The sequence below is a fragment of the Coenobita brevimanus genome, chromosome 2 (assembly GCF_032717465.1).
Source record: "Coenobita brevimanus isolate Jiangsu-jjx chromosome 2, ASM3271746v2, whole genome shotgun sequence".
Taxonomy (NCBI): Eukaryota; Metazoa; Arthropoda; class Malacostraca; order Decapoda; family Coenobitidae; genus Coenobita; species Coenobita brevimanus.
In genome coordinates this window covers 4,376,910-4,397,500 of record NC_136955.1, presented here as the reverse complement: position 1 = coordinate 4,397,500, position 20,591 = coordinate 4,376,910, and the positions used below count along the sequence as shown (strand labels likewise).

Genomic DNA, 20,591 nt, shown 5'->3' with positions numbered 1-20,591 from the left:
CCACCTATACTCTGGTCACTTTAACTAGTCACGAAGAAGTGCTACGGAAAGGATGTAATGTCGTAGTATTGCCTAAGAGATAAATGCTACAATGATCCTAGTCACGAAGAAGTGCTGTGGGAAGGATTCAGAGAGGTGGTATTATTTTATTTCTTCTAATAGACGAAAATCACAGCCTAGTCAAGAACCTCCCTAACACCTGTTCCTTAGCGATTTATTTTTGGATTCGGCTGGTTAATGTCATACTGTACGTTCCTATGCAGAGGAAGGGGGTATTGGATTGACGTAATTAACACAGAAGAGGATAAATCGCATAGGAAAAAGTGTTAGGGAGCTTCCTTATCACTCTTTAGGCATCAGTTCGTAAAGAGAGTGAATTTTCTGCTCCGAGGCACTCCGTATAGCTGAGAGAGAGAGAGAGAGAGAGAGAGGTATAAGGGTGAGGGAGGGGATGGGGGTGAAGTTGAGGGTGAGGGTGAGGGTGGGGGTGGGGGTGAGGGTGAGGGTGAAGGTGGGGGTGGGGGTGAGGGTGGGGGTGAGGGTGAGGGTGGAGGTGAGGGTGAGGGTGGGGGTGAGGGTGAGGGTGAGGGGGAGACACAGGGGGGGGTGAGTTATGGGAAAGGCAGGGATGAGTGCAGGTGTAGGGGAAAGGTGAAGGACGAAATTAGTGCTAAGGCTGCAGTGCGTGTGGATGGTGAACAAAGTGAATTTTTCTCTTTGAAAGTTGGGTTGAAACAGGGATGTGTCATGTCTCCATGGTTGTTCAATCTGTACATGGATGGGGTAATAAAAGAGGTACAATGTAGGGTAGTGGATGTTGGAGTGGCCCTGGTGAGAGAGGATAGTGTTTGGAAACTCCCTGTACTGTTGTTTGCTGATGATACTGTGTTGTAGAGTGAAGACGAAGGGGAGCTGCAAGGCTTGGTTGATGAGTTTGGGAGAGTGTGTAAGAAACGGAATCTAAAGGTGAATGTAGGGAAGAGTAAAGTGATGGTCTTTGAGAGAGGTGAAGTCAGTGAATGTGCAGCGAGGTTGGATGGTGAGAAATTGGAAAATGTGAGTACTTTTAAGTACTTGGGTAGTGTGATGAGTAAGGATGGAGGTTTAGAGGGTGAAGTGCTTGAAAGAGTTCAGCAGGGAAGAAAGGTTGCTGGTTCTTTGAAAGCAGTGATAAGAAACAGGGAAGAGAGCATGGAAGTGAAAAAGTTACTACATGACAGTATTGTGATACCATCTCTAACGTATGGAAGTGAAGCTTGGACGTTGTTGGAAGGACACAAGTCAAGAGTGAGAGCAGTGGAAATGAGTTATTTAAGAGGAGCCTGTGGAGTCACACGGAGAGACAGGCTGACGAATGAGGATATAAAGAAGCGTTGTGGTGTGGATGTGGATGTGATAGGAAGCGTTATGAGGAACACACTGAGGTGGTTTGGCCATGTGGAGAGGATGGAGGGTGAAAGACTGACGAAGAGAGTGTATGTGAGTGAGGTGGAGGGGGGAAGAGGGAGGGGGAGGCTGAGGATGAGATGGAGGGATGGGGTGGAGAGGTATATGAGAGAGGGGGATGTGAGTTGGGAGCAGGGCAGTGAAATGGCGGGGGACAGGGCGACTTGGAGGCGATTTGTTTGTGGCCACCTCAAACGGGATTGAGGCGTCTGGCAATAGATAGATAGAGAGAGAGAGGGAGAGAGAGAGAGGGGGGGAGAGGGAAGGTGAATTGGTGTGATGGCGGGGGGGGTGGGGACATGTAGGGGTGACGAGGGAGGATGGAGGGATGAAGAAAGAGGGTGGAGGGGAAACGAAGGGGTGGGTTGGTTGTGGAGGGGTGAGGAGGGAGAGTGGAGAGGGTGAGGTAGGGGGGATGGCAGGGGGTAGTGCACATATAGGCAGAGGTGGTGTGTAGGTGAGAGTGTAGTGGTGTTGGAGAGAGTGTCAAGATGGCGGCAAGCATAGCACTTCTGGTGGTGAGTTGCATTATCATCAACAGCATCAATACCAACATCAACACCACTATTACGTACATATCGTCAGCATCATCAATAGCTACTAAAGGCTTCATCAAATTCAGTATCACTCTTACATCAACATTATCATATCAAAACCTGCTATTTACTTCATCATCATCATCATCATCATCAACAGCAGCAGCAGCATCAATATCACTCTTGCTGACATCATTATCAACATCATAAAAATTATCATTTACTTCATCATAATCATTATCATCATTATCATCAACAGCAACAGCCTCAGCATCATTATCAACATCACTCTTGCTTACATCATCATCACCATTATAAAAATGTTATTTGCTCATCATTCCCACCATCATCACCCACTGCAATATTATGATTTCCTCAATTTCAGTGAACACCCAAATAATACCTTGGGACTAAAACAAGAAAAAGGACACCTTTGATAGTCAAACCCACCCCTGCTTCTAGGTCAGAAATAATGGCTGTGCAAAATGGATTGACCAGGACCCCCTGGGGTCACCCTCCATTGGGGATTGGTCTTTGGAGGTCGCACCCTGCTTAGAATGTGGCCTCAGTAAAGATGCAAAAGATTTGCCGATATGTACTTAGGTTTAAAAAAAAAAAAATGGGCATTGTTCCCCCTGAAGCTGCCCCCTCCTGCTGCTGGGGGGGGGAGGGGTAGTCACTGGTGGTCCCATCCTGCCTAAAACGGTGTCGAGGTTATTACCAGCTAATATACAAAAATTCTTGTTCCTAGACTGAAAACTATGGCAGAGCATACTGGCTTTGCTGGAACCTCTAGGGGCCGACTCCTCCACCGTGAGAGGAGACCCTCGGTGATTTCACTTCTCAAAACGTGGCCGGGGTGAACATATACCAATATGCCAAGTTTCAGATGCTTCAGTTAAGAACTTTGGCCTTGCATAACAACTTTGTCCGAGACCACCAGGGGCCGTCCTCTGCCCCGTAGAGGGATGGGACGCCTTCGGAAGTCTCACCACGCTTATAACCTGACGCATATAAAGCTCTACCATTGTGCAACAATTCGTGCTGCTAGCGAATAAACTGGCTGTGCCTAACAGTTTTAGGTAAGACACCCGGGGGCTGCCACCCCAGTGGAGGGCGACCCCATGGGATCCCATCTTGCCCTGGCCCGGAGGGTCGGTAGGTCTATAATTGCGCAGGAATTCGTGTTCCAAACACTCCCCATAAGACCTAACTCCCATTCGTCGAGAAAATACAGTAACTCAGCTTGTGAGTCAATGAGTGACACAGTTAGGGACAAGCGCTGTATTTGGCCGGCCCTGGGGGTGGAGCAAAAACTGGACTTCTGAGGCTTCAAAGACTCTCCTGAGTAACCATTTACCACTTCTGATACACCTAAGAATGTTTATGACATGCCGTCGGTAATCCCACCAGCCAATATTTTAAAAAAGCGAAGTCACTGGCAAAAACGATCCTTCTCCCATTTTCAGGTGTGTTTGGTTCCTCTTCTCGTGGAAGGGCTTCCCCAGACTGACCCGAGAGAATGGACTAAGGTAGATCGAGAGAATGTGAGACAGGTATGGAACATGTTATATGGAGATTTTTAAAAGGCTTTGTACAGTATGTGTCGGAAGGTTAGGTACTGTGAAGTGTAAGTGTGACGTGTGGTAGTGTGTAGTGTGACTGAAATCTGGTAGTGTATGGTTTATGGTGTGACTACTGGGTGGAGTAGTAATGGTGTGACTGTAATGTGGGATGTAATGGAGTATGGTGTGATTGTGAGGAATTGTGTGAGGGGTGAGAGCGTGTAGTGTGACTGAGGTGTGGTAATGTGCAGTATGACAGGTGTGGTAGTGTGCAGTGTGACAGGTGTGGTAGTGTGCAGTGTGACAGGTGTGGTAGTGTGAAATGTGATGGGTGTGGTAGTGTGCAGTGTGACAAGTGTGGTAGTGTGCAGTATGACAGGTGTGGTAGTGTGTAGTGTGACTGACAGCTGTGGTAGTGTGACTGTAAGCTGGGTGTGGAAAGTATGTCTGCCTGATTGTCTGGGGTGTGCCAATGAAATATAAAGTCTCCAGTCAAAGATCCTTCTCACCTTCTTATCTCCTCCTTAGACTGATGGAAGTTCTTTGTTATTAACTCCTTGACTCTGTCTATCTGTCTATCTATCTATCGCCAGACGCCTTAATCCCGTAAGGGGTGGCCACAAACAAATCGCCATCCTTGACTCCTCTGAAGAATTTTACCTTTTCATTCTTCCTGTTCTCTGTTCACTTTAACTAGACGCAAAACTGCCATCTCCCTCTTTATTGAATACTGGGCTGTTACAAGAGATAACACTAGAATATATTGCTAGTCACGAAGGAGTGCTATGGAAAGGACGTAGAGCCGTGGCATTGTCTTTTTCTACCACTGAGCTACGTGAAATAAGCTACAAAAGGACGAAAATCTGGGCCAAGTTAAGGTGAAGAAACTATACATACAGGCGATTCTAGTAACCTTAGAAGAGATTTTTCTAACTTCATTATCCCCTTCAGTACGAGAGGCCTTTCCCAACTTGAAAAAATTGTCTAAAAACAGCAGAAACAAAGTCGAAAAACACAACACAAGAGTGAAGGAGTTAAGGTGGCACTTCCAACTTCTGCTACAGTGAACGAGAAAAGGATTTCGTGTTGTGAGTTGCATTTATCGTTGTTGCTTAACCCCGCTCTGTCTAGTGAAGCAGACCCGTCGACCGCAGCTGAGCAACTACATCCGTGGGGCAGTCTTACAGGTACAGTACAGTTTATACACCGCGTAAGGATATGGTGCTCCCTTTTGGTAGTCAGCGCCTGGCCAGAGCGAGGTGAGGGGAAATATGAGAAGGTTTGTCTCCCGAGTGGATGCCGCAGATGCTTCAACCCAAGAGCACTGTCCCATCCCATCTTTGTCATGGCCAGTGCAATGGAATATAGCCCTGAACTACCATCCACGGGTGTGTTTGATAAAAAAAAGCCTTGGCCGGGAACTCGTCGGGGTTAACATGTGTAGGGTTAGTAAAGAGTATGGCTCATGAATGTAGAGCTGAGGTATGTGGAAGTGTGAGAGGTGTGTTTTAAGTGTGAGAGGTGTGTTTTAAGTGTGAGAGGTGTGTTTTAAGTGTGAGAGGTGTGTTTTAAGTGTGAGAGGTGTGTTTTTAAGTGTGAGAGGTGTGTTTTAAGTGTGAGAGGTGTGTTTTAAGTGTGAGAGGTGTGTTTTAAGTGTGAGAGGTGTGTTTTAAGCGTGAGAGGTGTGTTTTAAGTGTGAGAGGTGTGTTTTAAGTGTGAGGGGTGTGTTTTAAGTGTGAGAGGTGTGTTTTAAGTGTGAGAGGTGTGTTTTAAGTGTGAGGGGTGTGTTTTAAGTGTGAGAGGTGTGTTTTAAGTGTGAGAGGTGTGTTTTAAGTGTGAGAGGTGTGTTTTAAGTGTGAGAGGTGTGTTTTAAGTGTGAGGGGTGTGTTTTAAGAGTGAGGGATGTGTTTTAAGTGTGAGAGGTGTGTTTTAAGTGTGAGAGGTGTGTTTTAAGTGTGAGGGATGTGTTTTAAGTACAGCACGTCATTACCTCAGCCATCGAAGTTGTAGGACGTTATGTATTCACCCCTGTATGTTTGTGTGTTTCCTAATCCACAAGATATCTCAAAAAAGTTATTGAAATTTTGTGCATATGTGGTTCATGGGCTAAGAAAGAGATGATTAAATTTTGGTGGTGATCTGAGTTGTTTGGTATAGGTGCTGGCGAAGGTATGCTCTCTCCGGGTGATGTCTAGTTATGTAGTGTTATATGTGTGTGTGTGTGTGTGTGTGTGTGTGTGTGTGTGTAAGGTGTATCATGTGTGGTGTGTGTGTGAGATGCTGTATGCTAGGTGTGTTGGTGTATAGTGTGGCTGTGTGAGGTGTAGTTGTGTGCAAGGTGTGACAAAGGACCGACCAACAATCTCTTCCCTGCATAAATCTACTTGTATCGTGTCCACAGCAACTGGAGGCCATTGGTGTGGGTGAACCAAGGAGTCCGCACGTCCAATTCAACTTGACTTCATACAAGCAGAAGGATCAGACAGGCAGAAGTACGTCGTGTGAGTGTGGTGTGGCCAATACGATGCGCATAGTGGGAGGGAAGGAGGTCTCGCCCCCTCACAAGTACCCGTGGCAAGTGGGCATCAAGCATACAGGGATGCCAGGCTATAGTTGTGGTGGATCTATCATCAGCAAACGCTATGTCCTCACCGCTGCACACTGCCTTTTTAATAAGAACAGTATTATACCCATGCCCTTCGAGGATCTGTCAGTTGGTATTGGTGATCATGATACGTATTCCATCGAGGACGATATATTTTATGTTACTGGGTTACAACCTATCGAAAGCTACGAGATCCATCCTTTATACAGTGTACATCCCAATTTCAATGACATCGCAATTGTTACGTTGTCAGAACCATTAGATCTGACAGACTACGGAATCGGATCTTTGTGCCTGCCAGTAGATGACACCAAGAACTACGAGGGAAGGGAAGCCTTCGTCTATGGATGGGGACAGCTCTCTTCCAGTGTCCTAAGTCTGCCACACAAGCTACAGGAAGTGAAGCTGGATATATTGCCTCCCAGTTGCAACAATCTTGACCCTCACATTTCAGAAACGAAGCTCTGTGCCTGGAAATGGGAGACGAAGAAGGGTCCATGCTTCAGGGATTCTGGAGGCCCTCTAACTGTTGTAGAAGGTGGCAGACATGTCCAGGTGGGCATTGTGTCATATGTACCTCTAAACTGCGGTACTTTGCCCTCTGTTTTCACGAGGGTCAGCAAGTTCCTAGACTGGATCCACAGTGTTACCGCTGCTGACCCTGTCTGTCTGTTCAGCTTGCCACCATTTTGAGGCTGTAAGTTGGTGGACACGGTGAACATGAAAGGCTCAAAGGCATCTCTCCTTTATATTTGATTACTCCTGCATATGGTACTCTTTGACATCTATATTCTATCACAAGCGAAAGTTCGTCAACAGTCCCTTGTCACTATTCCCGCCGCCATGCACCTTGTCCCTTTAGCCCCGCCCCTCCATCCCACCGCCTGAGGAGTGGAAGGCCAATAACTTGAGGCCATGACTTAGGGAAGGGGGCGGGGCTTAACAGACAAGCTGCATGATGGCAGGCGCAGAGTATTTGCGAATATTGCCAATTCCTTTCCAAAGAATCACAGCTAACAATAATCCTCTTCCACTTTTCGATGTATTGTAAGCTAAAAGGGAAAGTTCTTTTTATTACAGAGAATTTCATGTAACACCTCACATTGCTACAGCCGGCAGGGAAGTATCGGCGAAACTATGGTCATGATAGTCCACTCTGACCAAATTTTAAAAAGCCTTAATAACATGCAAGAAGATAATCATGTGCAAAATGTAAGCAAAGATGTTTCAGTAGTCCATCAAATCAAGCACAGTAACTTAAGTTCTACAGTAATTGTACCCTTGACCACAAAAATATCTGCACATACATCTCGTACAACAATCATAACACCATGGACGATGGCAGGTGTAAAATATCAAAAGATTTTACCCTACACCTTAAGATCTCAATTCATGAGGATTCTATATATTGTTTGCTTCTGATATAATATAATCAGTACTGTACTTTCCTTAATGTGGATGCCATATGATGCTTGCTTTTGGCATTCCATAATCAGTATTAGAATCATAATGTGCATTCGGATAAAAACTTATTTATTTGATTGGAACATAAGCAGGTACAATTGTCACCAAAAGTTCCATTCCTTCTCCCACCGTTCAGTAACTCGTACCAATATTTTAGTTTGGTTAAAGCTGCATATAGTCACTACGGTCTATCTGGTCAGTTGAATAGTTACCTTGAACCAATTGTTAGCTTTGATTACCCTAACTAATGTAATTTTATGAGTGACAGAAGAGAATGGGAAGGAAAGAGGAATTTTGGAGGCAACAGTACATTCAGCATTTAGACTTTCATTGGCTACTTTTTTTTTATCTTTTGTCCAGAAATCCAAAAAAATAAGTGTTTCCCTAAATCCTTAAATTCATTGCCAGAAAATTTTGCCTTTGTCAAATTTCACATATTGTATTTTATTTTGGTTTGATGTTAAAGTTTTGACATTATTAAAGTGAAATGGAGTTATTTTATTTTTGTCCTACTCCTTACTTTATTATTCATTCTAGTATGGTTTTTGAAATGTTGCTTGGCTTTGTCATATTACTCTAGTTATTCTTCACTCTAGTATGATTATTATTCACTAGTACTCTTCACTCTAGTATGATTATTCACTAGTACTCTTCGCTTTAGTATGGTTGTTATTCACGAGTATTTTTCACTCTAGTATTGTTTTTATTCACTAGTACTCTTCACTCTAGTATGGTTATTCACTAGTACTCTTCACTCAAAATGAAAGGGTTAATGCTGCACTATATCTAACACTTCCAGGTCGAAAATTAACTCGAGAGAGAGAGAGAGAGAGAGAGAGAGAGAGAGAACAACAATTATGCTGTTTAGGAGAGACTTATCGTTGGAAGAGTTAGGTTGAGGGAGATCCAGCAAAAAAGTATAATTTTACCCCTAACTCGTAAACCTGTGACCTTCTTTCTTACAACAATCAATCAAGAGCAAAATGACCGCCATGTTTCTCTACCTTTGTCCTATGAAAATACAAATCTAATATTATCTTTCATTTTCTGTTTTCCTTTATATAATTCTAAGACAGACATCCTGATTGTTTAGATGTACCCGACACGGCATAGATTAAGTAGCCAGATCCCTGAGACCTATCCTCTGTCTTACCCATTTAGGCTCCAATACCCACCGTCCATATTGAATACACGCTAGAGTAGCCTCATTCAGGACTAGTGTGATGGTATTAGCGGTGTTCTTATGACAGGTCCATGGGATAGTGTGGGAGATCAATAAAGTCCTCTTATAATTTAGTGAAAAAAAAAATCTATTTCTTGTCCTAGCCTGGGAGTTAACTCGCGTCCTTTCAAACAACAGAACTTTTCCCTAACCACCTGACCAATATGTATGCTTGTAGGGGATAGCCTTGTGAATGTAAGTGATGAGTACATGTAGGAAACGACCACAAAATGATCAGTATTTAGGCAGCAATAGATGAGATGGAGGGATGGAGTGGAGGGATATATGAGAAGGGTGTGAGTTGGAAGGAGGGCAACGTTATGGCAGAGGACAGGATGTCGTGGAGACGGTTTGCTTGTGGTCACCCCTTATGAGATATTAAGGCGTCTGGCGAGAGATAGAGATGTCACAAAACAAGGATACAAATTAATCCAGCGAAAGTGCCATATCTAACTTTGAGAGAGGACGACTTATTTCTAATACTCTTGGTGGATGAAGATGACAACACCGAACGTACGAGCAATTTTTTTTTTTTTTTTTATTACAGTCAGTGATCCAACACTTGAAGTATATGGTACAAAGCTATAAAGAAAAAACAGGAGGGAGAATATTCAGAGATTACAAACGAGTATACAAAGTTGTAATTTTCTAGTACATCATCCTTGCACTCATTAACACGTTACTTTGTTGATCAGTCACATCACACTTCGAAATTTACATAGAAATCCTAAGCTACCACTGAATTATATGAGTATTTTTAAGTCACTTATCGGTTCCTGACTTCTGTCCGGAGGTCTTGGATTCGATTTCCGACTGGAGCGCAAAAAAAAATTCACATACGTATACACATACCTGTACAGTATAGTGTGTGTGTATGTTTTACGCTCTTAACCGGGAATCGAACCCGAGACTTGTAGATGAAAGTCAGGCAGTTACCACTACACCATGGCGTGTAATGTATGCATCTCCAACATATGTAGAGAGAGAGAGAGACTTTCAGTGGGTGAAGTTAGTCGTTTGGGTAGTGGGAGAAACGTAACACAACGCCCCACACAGAAAGGAGGAACAGTACTGGTGTAGGGTGAGTGGTGAGAGCAACAGGTCTCTGCAGTCATGCCATATACCAACTGCCAATCCCTGAGCACATCAACATTCATTCAGATGTAGGCAGGAAAGGGTACTCTGTACAAACCCCAGCATTCCCTGATAAACCACCTGGTTGGTACCCTGTAACAAGCCCAGTGTTAAGGGGTCCAAGAATTGTAGCTGTTTTAGGCAAACATTTTGCAAAAGTCCTTACAGATCGAATTATCATCTTAACAGACACAAACCAACTAAGACGACAATCGATAATTTTTGGTGAATGTTCATAAATGATTTTGAAAAGTGAAGACGTTAAAAAATAGTGATGAATGGTATTAACTGAAAATGAAAGCGATTGATTTAGTTAAAACTGTAACAGTACGAGAACTTTCATGACTAGATGTAAAGGAAATACAATATCTAGGTATTTGTTGACATTTGCCACGATAATCCTACTACAATAAAACAGCATATGGGTAACAGGAAGCACTGTTATACTGTAGAGAAGTGTAGGGCATCGAAGTATAAGTTCAGAAAAGCTACTACATGCCAAGACATAGTATTAACAAAATTAGACTTGGATGGCAAAGAAGTCAGCATAAAAGGAGGGAGACTGACCAGTAGTTGATTTGCTGGCGACATATACCTTACTGAATCAAGGCGAAGTTACAAGGAATAAATAAATGAAGTTTGAGAAGATCACCAGAACAGATGGGATTTATTTTGACCATAATTATGTAATCCCGCCATTCAGTGAGTTTTTCCCCATGAGGTAGCAAGAATAAATCAAACACAGCAAGGAGACTTTGTGAAATTTACAGGCTCACAGCAAATACAAATAATACAATAGTTATCCCTAAAAATAGATGGATCTTTTGTGTCTGGTGCACGTTCTCCCATTTTTATGTAAATTTCGTCACTAATTCAATTTTTTAAGCTGATTCCATATCTGAATTTATTTTTTGTGAGAGATTATTTTCTAAAAAGTTTGGTTGGTTTAGCTAATAATAATAATTAGCTTAGTAATAATAACAAATACTAGAAGCCCCCAAGGGAAAGAATCACACAGCCACTAGCCGATTCATATTTAGCGCGGCTCGGAATATGACCTCGTCCTTGGTCTACTTTCACCAGTATCGAAATCGTAGATTTTCATCCCTACTACACACCTGTAAAATTTTGTGATGTATCTTAAGAGGTTGCGAAGTTATCGTGCTAACTCACACACACACACCGCTCGCTGGTGCAGTGGTAACGCTCTCGCTTGCCAACTGGTGGACGGGAGTTCGCGTCTCGCTCAGGTTGCGAAAAGTTTCACTGACGAAGTTGGTGGTTACTGTCCCCCTTGAGCAAGGGGACGGGTGTGTGCGTGTGTGAAGGTCACAGCCTTGCCCTTAGATCGGACCATATGAGCTCTCAGCTCCCTTCCGGGAGGGTAAAAGCTGACTATCACGACCATCAAGTGATCCTGACCTATCGGTGAATTACACACACTCTGAAAACAATACCAGCTTCGTTATCGCGGCTGGTAAATATTTAGGTATAAACACACAAGATCCAAAATGTAAGTTGTGCCGCCGTAAACATTCGACGAACATAGCCTATGCATTGGTGGTGGACGTGCTCAGTGGTGCTGCTATAAACGTGCCTGTAACGAGTGGATTTCTGTCAGGGAAGGAACGTTATGTGAGGATGGCACACTTCCGTTATCCATCATAGCTGTATTGCAAGGAGAGGAATAGTATACTTAAACAGTATTCGTTATTATTATTATTATTATTATTATTATTATTATTATTATTATTAACAAACTTATTATCATTGCCCAACCAAACCTGACCTAACCTAACCCAACTTTTCAAAAAAAGATTCTTCCCAAAAATAAGTTCAAATTTGGAATCAACTTAAAAAACCGTTTTAGTGACGAAATTTAAATAAAAATCGGAGAACTTACACCAGACAAAAGATCCAAATTGTTTTTAGCAATCCTGCAAATAGCCCTGACATCCTTTTCTGTGATGCTTTTTAATATATCAGCAGCAGCAGCATCGTCACTCATAATCATCATCATCATCCACTCATAGAAATGCCACGTCATACCCACTCTCACTATGCTGTGGAGTGGCAAAAAGGAAAAAGAAAAAAAGGTATTCCAAGAACGAGGAAATGCCAAACTGCCACCATCACAAAATTAAACCAAACTACCAAAACGTATAATTACGTCATAAACTTACACCTCATATCTGTAACTGCCATCCCCTGTAATTTCCACAGCCCATGAATTGCAGTTCACTAATTCTTCGTGTTTATCTTGTCAGTTTTAATAGGTGTGTATCACTTACCTGTAATCAGTTCTGGTTTTCAAGCGTGTTTTCCGCCATGCCATGTGTCCTGTCTTTCTGCATATGTTAACTTGTACACTCCACTGCTCACTCCCATCCCATCTCTCCTCCCCCCGTCCCCGCCCCCGCCATCACACCTGTCGGGTTTATAAGGGTAAAGGCGGTGGTGTTGGTCAGGTAGTTGGCTTCAGGAGATCAACAGTATGGCCGTCGCTACACTGACACTCTTGGTTAGTTGTGTGTGTGTGTGTGTGTGTGTGTGTGTGTGGGTGTGGGTGTGGGTGTGTAAAAAACAAGGTATCCTTAAAATCTTTTAATTATTTTAAAGTAAATGCAAAATGTTAAAGGTAACCTTGCTTTTTACATTATAAAAATTAATATACATATTTTATATATATATATATATATATATATATATATATATATATATATATATATATATATATATATATATATATATATATATATATATTGTTACGGAACAGAGAAAGATAATGTACACTTTAAGTGAGAATACTAAAAATCACTACTGTCCCGTAAAGTTCCAGGTTCAAAACAAAAGAGTTAGGTAAAATTACAAGTTAAAGTTTAATGCTCAAACTAACAACAAAACATTCAGGACTCATAAGGATAATGTAATGGCAAATAAATATGTTAAATATATGGTTAACTGCAATAGCCTCTGTTAACACGAAATTAGCGAGAGTAAATTTATCTAAGTCAACCCTGATAAAATGAAAATACACCAGGTAATGCTCAGTTAATGCAAGATAAATTATTACAGATACAAACTATTATCAAAAATGACTGACATAAAACCCAACATTGATCAAAAACCTCACTAGGCCTAAGAATTAACCTTATGCTACACAGTACAAGAAAAAATACAACAGTTATACTCAAATTACACACAGCTGCTAGAGGTTTGGAGATTTCTTGAGCACTCACAATAATAATATCTGTACAGGGGAGGACAGAGATGTGAACAAAATGAGGAGCAGATCTAAGTGGCAATGATGCAGAGACTGAGCTCATTATATAGGGGCCGGCAGAGCTTGATACAACTTGTAAAAAGGACGCGCAAATGAAGCCATGGGGACAAAGAGTTGACAATCCCGCTCTAAGCAACAGAAAGGACGACTTACTCTACTATAACGGTAGAAGGGGGGAACTGAGGCAGAACACGCTCGTGATCAAACATGCAGCATACTGTGCGTTAAAATTACACAAAGGATGATGAAATCATAGGCTATGTAACACCTCCCCACAAAGAAAAAAGAAATTTACAAAGGAAATTTCTTATTACTCTAAAACAATCTGTACATGGCATTACAGAACATGCAAATGTCTTTCCTAATGTTACAAAACATGAGATCTCCCTAGCACGTTCAGTCATAGGTACTTGCCAGTATCCCTTTAACAAATCAGACTTACTTATGTACCTAGACTTTCCGATCTTGTCTATGCAATCTTCCACGCGAGGGAGAGGGTAAGTGTCTGTTTTGGTGATCTGATTAACACGTCTGTAGTCGATGCAAAGCTGCTGTGACCCACCCGGCTTAGGGACTAGAGTGACAGGAGAACTCCACTCGCTCTGACAGGGCTCAATCATCTTGTGGTCCAACAGGTAGCCAAGCTCCTTCTGGATGAGAGGAACTTTCACTGGGTTCACACGGTAAGGAGGCAATTTAATTGGCTTTGCGTCTCCAACATCGACATCATGCATCAACACAGTGGTTCTTCCTGGAGTGGCACGGAACACTTGTGGGTACTCCTGCAGTAATGCCGAAAACTCCTGCCTTTCCTTGGGAGGTAGATGAGAAAGCTTAGTCTGGAGATCATTCATGATATCAGGATTCTTCCCCAAACTATCACTCAGGCTCATACTGCATGGGAGAGCTTCACTTGCAGACTCGGTGGAACAGCTACAGTGCAGACTGGATTATTTTCGTCCCGCCTGTGATATAACTTTAGCATGTTGATGTGACATAGTTGCTTGCTCTTTCTACGATCTGGTGTGGCGATGACATAGTTGACATCACTGAGTTTCTTCTCCACGAAATAAGGACCACTAAACTTGGCTTGAAGAGGTTGCCCATGCACTGGTAGCAGAATCAAAACCTGATCTCCTGGCTGAAAGTGGCGTAACCTGGACTTCTTATCATACCAAGTCTTCATCTTCTCCTGAGCAGCTCCTAAATTCTCTCTCGCCAGCTGTAAAGCAGTGGACAGCCGTTCTTTGAAATTCATCACATACTCCAGCAGGTTGACGTCATCTTCCTCCGACAGCCAGCATTCCTTGAGTAACTTAAGGGGTCCTCTTACTTCATGGCCAAACAGTAGTTCAAAAGGTGAGAAACCCAGTGATTCATTTGGAGATTCTCTTGCAGCAAACACAACGAATGGAAGACCTTTATCCCAGTCTTTCTGATGTTCCAAACAGTATTTCTTGAGCATCGATTTGAGTGTTTGATGATATCTCTCCAACGCTCCTTGGGTCTGGGGATGGTAAGCTGAAGACGTGATCTGGGTGATGCCCAACTCTTTCAGAGACTGCTTGAAAACATTTGACATGAAATTACTTCCCTGGTCTGACTGTACCTCCTTGGGCAGACCAAACTTTGTGAAGAACCCTAGCATTTCCTTAACCACGTTTTTTGCTGAGATATTTCTAAGTGGAATGGCTTCAGGATAACGAGTAGCCATATCAATCATGGTCAACACATAAGAAAATCCTGAAGAAGTCTTAGGAAGAGGGCCCACAATATCCACCAACACACGGGTGAAAGGCGCCTCAAAAGGAGGAATGGGAACTGGAGGTGCAACCTTTTCGGTCTGATTACACTTCCCCACAACTTGACAGGTGTGACAAGACTTACAATACCAGGAAACATCCCCGAAGATACCTGGCCAGTAGAAGTGTTTCAAAATGCGTGCCACAGTCTTCCTCACTCCAAGGTGTCCTGCCAAACTGGAATCATGAGCCACTCTAATGATATCCTGCCTACAAACACGAGGGATGACAACTTGATGTACAACCTCCCATTCACAGTCGGCTGATGCTGTTGGGGGTCTCCACTTCCTCATAAGTACTCCTGACTTTACATAATAACAAGTAGAAGCACCGGCTGACTCTTCTTCACTGTAAGCAGAGTTAGCTAGACCTTTCAACTCAGGGTCAGCAACCTGCAACTCAACCAACTCTTGACGAGACAAATTATCAACACTACAGGGTACTGCCTCATCTGGTGAGTGGTCCAAATTAGCAAGAAAAGTGTCAGCTAGGATAACATCATCATCATCATTATCCTCTAAATCACCAGTAACTTTAGACTTAGCCCTAGTGACAGCACATGCAGGGAACACATCAGGGACATCACAATCCTGGGTCGCAGCCACTGGCTCACTAGACAACTGAGGAGCTGGACACACTTGACTTCCACCAATATCATTTCCAAGTAAGAAAGTTACACCTGACATTGGGAGTGTCTCAACCAACCCAACCATAACGGAACCATTAACAAACCAGACTCTAAATTCACTCTGCACAGAGGGACAAAGAAGTAATTATTCCCTACACCTTGTAAGATTACAGTTTCATCAGAGGAATTAACATTAGAGCCTAGAACACTGGTCAGCATAAGGGATTGGCAAGCACCTGTATCACGATATATTTGAACTGATTTCCTGTCATTACTGTCCAGAGGACTGACAAAACCATCAGACAGGAAATTAGCACATGAACTCTTGAGAGTGTCACCCACGTTACTGCTCAAAAGAGGAGCTCCATCATGAGAATTTAAGTTACCCTCAAAGCAGGTTCAGTTAACTCAATTAAAGAATTCTGGGAACTCTCAAGAGTGGACACTAGACCAATTGACTGAATATTTAAAGACTCCTATTTGTTCACATCACGCTGTCTCCTGAAACATCTCTCCGTAGTATGACCAAGCTTACTACAATAAGTACATTTACTTATCTGAAATCTAGAGGTGAAGCTGGTATTTACTTCCTGAGAAACATCATCCTTATTCTCTTTCCTGTTACCTGTACTCTGAGTAGAGGCAACGTACTTACTCTCAGCTTTCCCTTTTTCTCTAGAATATCTCTCTTGTGAGTGAGAACATACTCATCAGCTAAAACTGCAGCATCAGACAAATTATCTATTCTTTTCTCATCAAGATATAGGCTTACATCTTTACTAATACACCTTTTGAAGTCCTCCAGCAAAATCATCTGCTTAAATTTGTCAAAATCAGAATCCACATTCTTAGAATTTAACCACTGCTCTAACAGATCTTCTTTGATTTTTGCATACTCAACATGGGATTGCTTATCTTGCTTGTAAGTTGTCCTAAATTTTACTCTATAGGCTTCAGGAACAAGCTCATAGGCCTTAAGAATCAAGCTCATAACTACATCATAATTATCAGATTGATCCTGAGGCAAAGATGCATAAGTTACTTGAGCTTTACCGGTGAGAACAGTTTGAAGGAGTACTGGCCAATTCTTTTTAGGCCAATTAAAACCTGTAGCTACCCTCTCAAACAACTGAAAATACTTTGTTAAATCAGATTCATTAAAAGGAGGGACAAGTTTAACATTTTTAGCCACATCAAAATCATCAGAGCTAGATGATCCAGTTCCACCTTGTTTCATGCGATACTCATGGTCTGCCTGAATCCTAGCAATTTCAACTTGTGCCTCAGCCTCTTTAGAACGGGCCTGAAATTCAGCCTCCTTAGCACGAGACTCCTGCAGGGCTAGCTGTAACTTCGCTAATTCAATCTGCGTTTGCTCATTTCGAGGAGTTACATTAAACTAGCTTTCATTAATCATGTCAACAATTTGATCTTTAGAATGATGAGAGCGAACAGCAATTCCCAATTGTTGAGCAACAAGCTTAAGTTCATTCTTTGTTCTGTTTTCTACATCACACACTGTTTGCACATTTGACAAAAAATCTTTGGCTTCATCAAGTGTAGTAATAGTAGACATCATGAATAAGTAACAGTCACAAAATATCAAGCAATATCCTTATGATAATATCCTGAATATCCTGATGAGAGGTCGCCAAATTTATGTTACGGAACAGAGAAAGATAATGTACACTTTAAGTGAGAATACTAAAAATCACTACTGTCCCGTAAAGTTCCAGGTTCAAAACAAAAGAGTTAGGTAAAATTACAAGTTAAAGTTTAATGCTCAAACTAACAACAAAACATTCAGGACTCATAAGGATAATGTAATGGCAAATAAACAGGTTAAATATATGGTTAACTGCAATAGCCTCTGTTAACACGAAATTAGCGAGAGTAAATTTATCTAAGTCAGCCCTGACAAAATGAAAATACACCAGGTAATGCTCAGTTAATGCAAGATAAATTATTACAGATACAAACTATTATCAAAAATGACTGACATAAAACCCAACATTAATCAAAAACCTCACTAGGCCTAAGAATTAACCTTATGCTACACAGTACAAGAAAAAATACAACAGTTATACTCAAATTACACACAGCTGCTAGAGGTTTGGAGATTTCTTGAGCACTCACAATATCTGTACAGGGGAGGACAGAGATGTGAACAAAATGAGGAGCAGATCTAAGTGGCAATGATGCAGAGACTGAGCTCATTATATAGGGGCCGGCAGAGCTTGATACAACTTGTAAAAAGGACGCGCAAATGAAGCCATGGGGACAAAGAGTTGACAATCCCGCTCTAAGCAACAGAAAGGACGACTTACTCTACTATAACGGTAGAAGGGGGGGACTGAGGCAGAACACGCTCGTGATCAAACATGCAGCATACTGTGCGTTAAAATTACACAAAGGATGATGAAATCATAGGCTATGTAACAATATATACTGTAAATATTTATCTATTTTTTTATTTATATATATATATATATATATATATATATATATATATATATATGCCACTGAGTGCTAAGATTGGTGCCCGGGCTCTGGGGTGTTGCTGGAAGAGCATTTAACATACCGCCCTGCATCCAACAGCTCAGTCGTGAAGCTCATAGGTCAGTGGTTCCACCATATATTTACCTTTAAAAACACATGTTCTGTCCAGTGTACCGGACACGGGTTCTCAGTGGTATATAAACAGATAAAGACAGACAGATGACTGGACGACAAGCTGCGGGCTACCAGAAGTGCATTCTGGAAGGTACATCACAGCCGAAGTAAGAGCTGGATGATGGAGTGGAATAAAGGCACAGCTGGCAATAATAATCTTCCATTTACAGGTGTGTTTGGCATCAGTCTTCGTGAACGGGCATCCACACGTAAACCCGAGAGATGGAGTCAAGGTGGACGGGGAGAAGGACGTGAGACAGGTGTGGAACGTGTTAAACAGAGAAGCAGAAAAGTCTCTGTTTACTAGATGAAAGTTGTGACTGTCAGAAATGTGTAAGAAGTATCAGAGTATACATCAGTGATGTGAGGTGTGGCAGTATGACGCATAGCAGTTTGAGGTGTAGCTATGTGAAGGACATCAAAATGGGGAGTGGTAGTGTGTGCTGTTGCTACTTGAGGTGTAAGTGTGAGGTGTATGTGAGGTGCAAGTGCGAGTTGAGAGTAAAAGTTGTGTATGTGGTGTGGTAGTGTGAAATGTATGGTGCAGCAGCAGTGTGTGTGTGTGTGTGTGTGTGTGTGTGTGTGTGTGTGTGTGTGTGTAAAGTTTAAGAAGTGTGACCACAACTCTGCTCAACAAATTCTTATCTAACTCTGCCTTGTTTCGTCTTTCACAGGGGTTGGAGAATACAGATAAGGATGAACTAAGGAGCCCTCACGTCCAAATCAACTTGACCTCATACAAGCAGAAGGACCAGACAAACCTCTCTAGCGGGTGTGAGTGTGGTGTGGCCAATACAATGCGCATAGTGGGAGGGAAGGAGGTCTTGCCGCCCCACAAGTACCCGTGGCAAGTGGGTATCAAGTATATACAGAGCCCAAACTACATGTGTGGTGGGTCTATCATCAGCAACGACACTGTCCTCACCGCTGCACACTGTTTTTTTGATCCACTTACCAAGTTACCTGTACCCTGCGATGGTCTGGTCGTTGGTGTTAGTGATCATGATACACATTCCGTCGAGGACAGTGTGTGGTATACAACTGGGTTACATTTAATCAAGAACTACTTTACCCACCCTTCATATATTAACTATACCCATAACAACGACATTGCAATTGTTAAGCTGTCAAAACCACTGGATATGAAAGAATATGGAATCGGAGCTGTGTGTCTACCAAGAGATGACACCAAAACCTATAAGGGGGAGGAAAGTTTCGCCTATGGATGGGGAGATCTCTATTCTGATGGCATTCAACCGCACAAACTACGGGAAGTAAAACTGGATATATTGCCCCCTCACTGCAACTATATTTTCCCTATGCCAGAAACGATGCTCTGTGCCGGATCAGAGAAGGGAAAGGATACATGCCAAGGAGATTCTGGAGGCCCTCTGACTGTTGTGGAAGGTGGCAGACACGTCCAGGTGGGCATCGTGTCCCATGGATGTGGATGCGGTGAGTACCCCGGGGTTTACACAAGGGTCAACAAGTTCCTGCCTTGGATTAACAGTTACATTACTGGTGAACCCTGCCAGTGATTTTGACATTTTGAGGATGTATGTATGCTGGTAGACTTGGTAGGCTCGGTAGCACATTTTCTTTACCCAGGGAGTGGAAGACACGAACATCTTGTGGAGGAGGATGTTTGTACTCTTTTCTTTCTCTGTCCAGTCATCCAAAACAGACAACATTTATGGCAGTTTTCCTCTCATAGCCAGGAATTATTTTGTACGAAGCAGAGCAAAACAGGGAAATATTCTAATGTTTGTAATCATCCTATAAAAACTAATCTGATACACGACAGAGAATCCATTGTAAAAGACTTTGAGAATTCCACCCCAGTTTGCTTTATTCTGCCTATGGAGCACTGGCATTCTGTTGTTCATGTAGTATTACAAGCATGGGAACATTAAATTTCTCAATCCTCTCTGACAACCGCACAGTATCCTTCGTTCTTGTAATTTTCTGTTGTCTGGTTTGTATAACCATCTAGTTTAAATACAAAAAATATCATGTAGCATTTTATATCAACGTGGTCAGCAGGGAAACATATGCAAACCTTCTGATGGTGATGGTAAACTGTATTTGACAAATGTAACAAAACTGTGTATCCCCGACACAACAATTAAATGATTAGCCCTAAAACTTTTCTTTAATACTCCCGGTTGCTATGACAGCGCTTTCATTTAGAACCTCATCCTCTTCTGCCTGGAGAAAATGCACTTCCTGGCCA

The 20,591-nt window shown here is 42.3% G+C and overlaps 2 protein-coding genes across 2 annotated transcripts; both read left to right on the top strand.

The window, feature by feature from the left end:
* Positions 1-459: 459 nt before the first annotated feature.
* Positions 460-6,845, top strand: LOC145390864 (venom protease-like; the record flags this gene model as incomplete). Its single annotated transcript, XM_080265607.1, has 2 exons — positions 460-606; positions 5,949-6,845. Coding segments are annotated over 2 exons (1,044 nt in total), but the record flags the coding sequence as incomplete, so codon positions are not given.
* Positions 6,846-7,289: 444 nt separating this feature from the next.
* Positions 7,290-19,896, top strand: LOC145390853 (tryptase-like). The gene is made up of 3 exons (XM_080265596.1): positions 7,290-7,364; positions 18,529-18,618; positions 19,033-19,896. Exons 1-3 carry the CDS (start codon positions 7,290-7,292, stop codon positions 19,894-19,896), a joined length of 1,029 nt encoding a protein of 342 aa, XP_080121722.1.
* Positions 19,897-20,591: the final 695 nt, after the last annotated feature.

What these genes read in the sequence shown, in the direction of transcription:
- LOC145390853 (XM_080265596.1), top strand. Translation starts at nt 7,290, where the DNA reads ATGGTCATGATAGTCCACTCTGACCAAATTTTAAAAAGCCTTAATAAC. An exon ending in AAGATAATCATGTGCAAAAT is followed by an intron (nt 7,365 to 18,528) that starts GTAAGCAAAGAT and finishes TTCCATTTACAG; the next exon opens with GTGTGTTTGGCATCAGTCTT. An exon ending in GGGAGAAGGACGTGAGACAG is followed by an intron (nt 18,619 to 19,032) that starts GTGTGGAACGTG and finishes CGTCTTTCACAG; the next exon opens with GGGTTGGAGAATACAGATAA.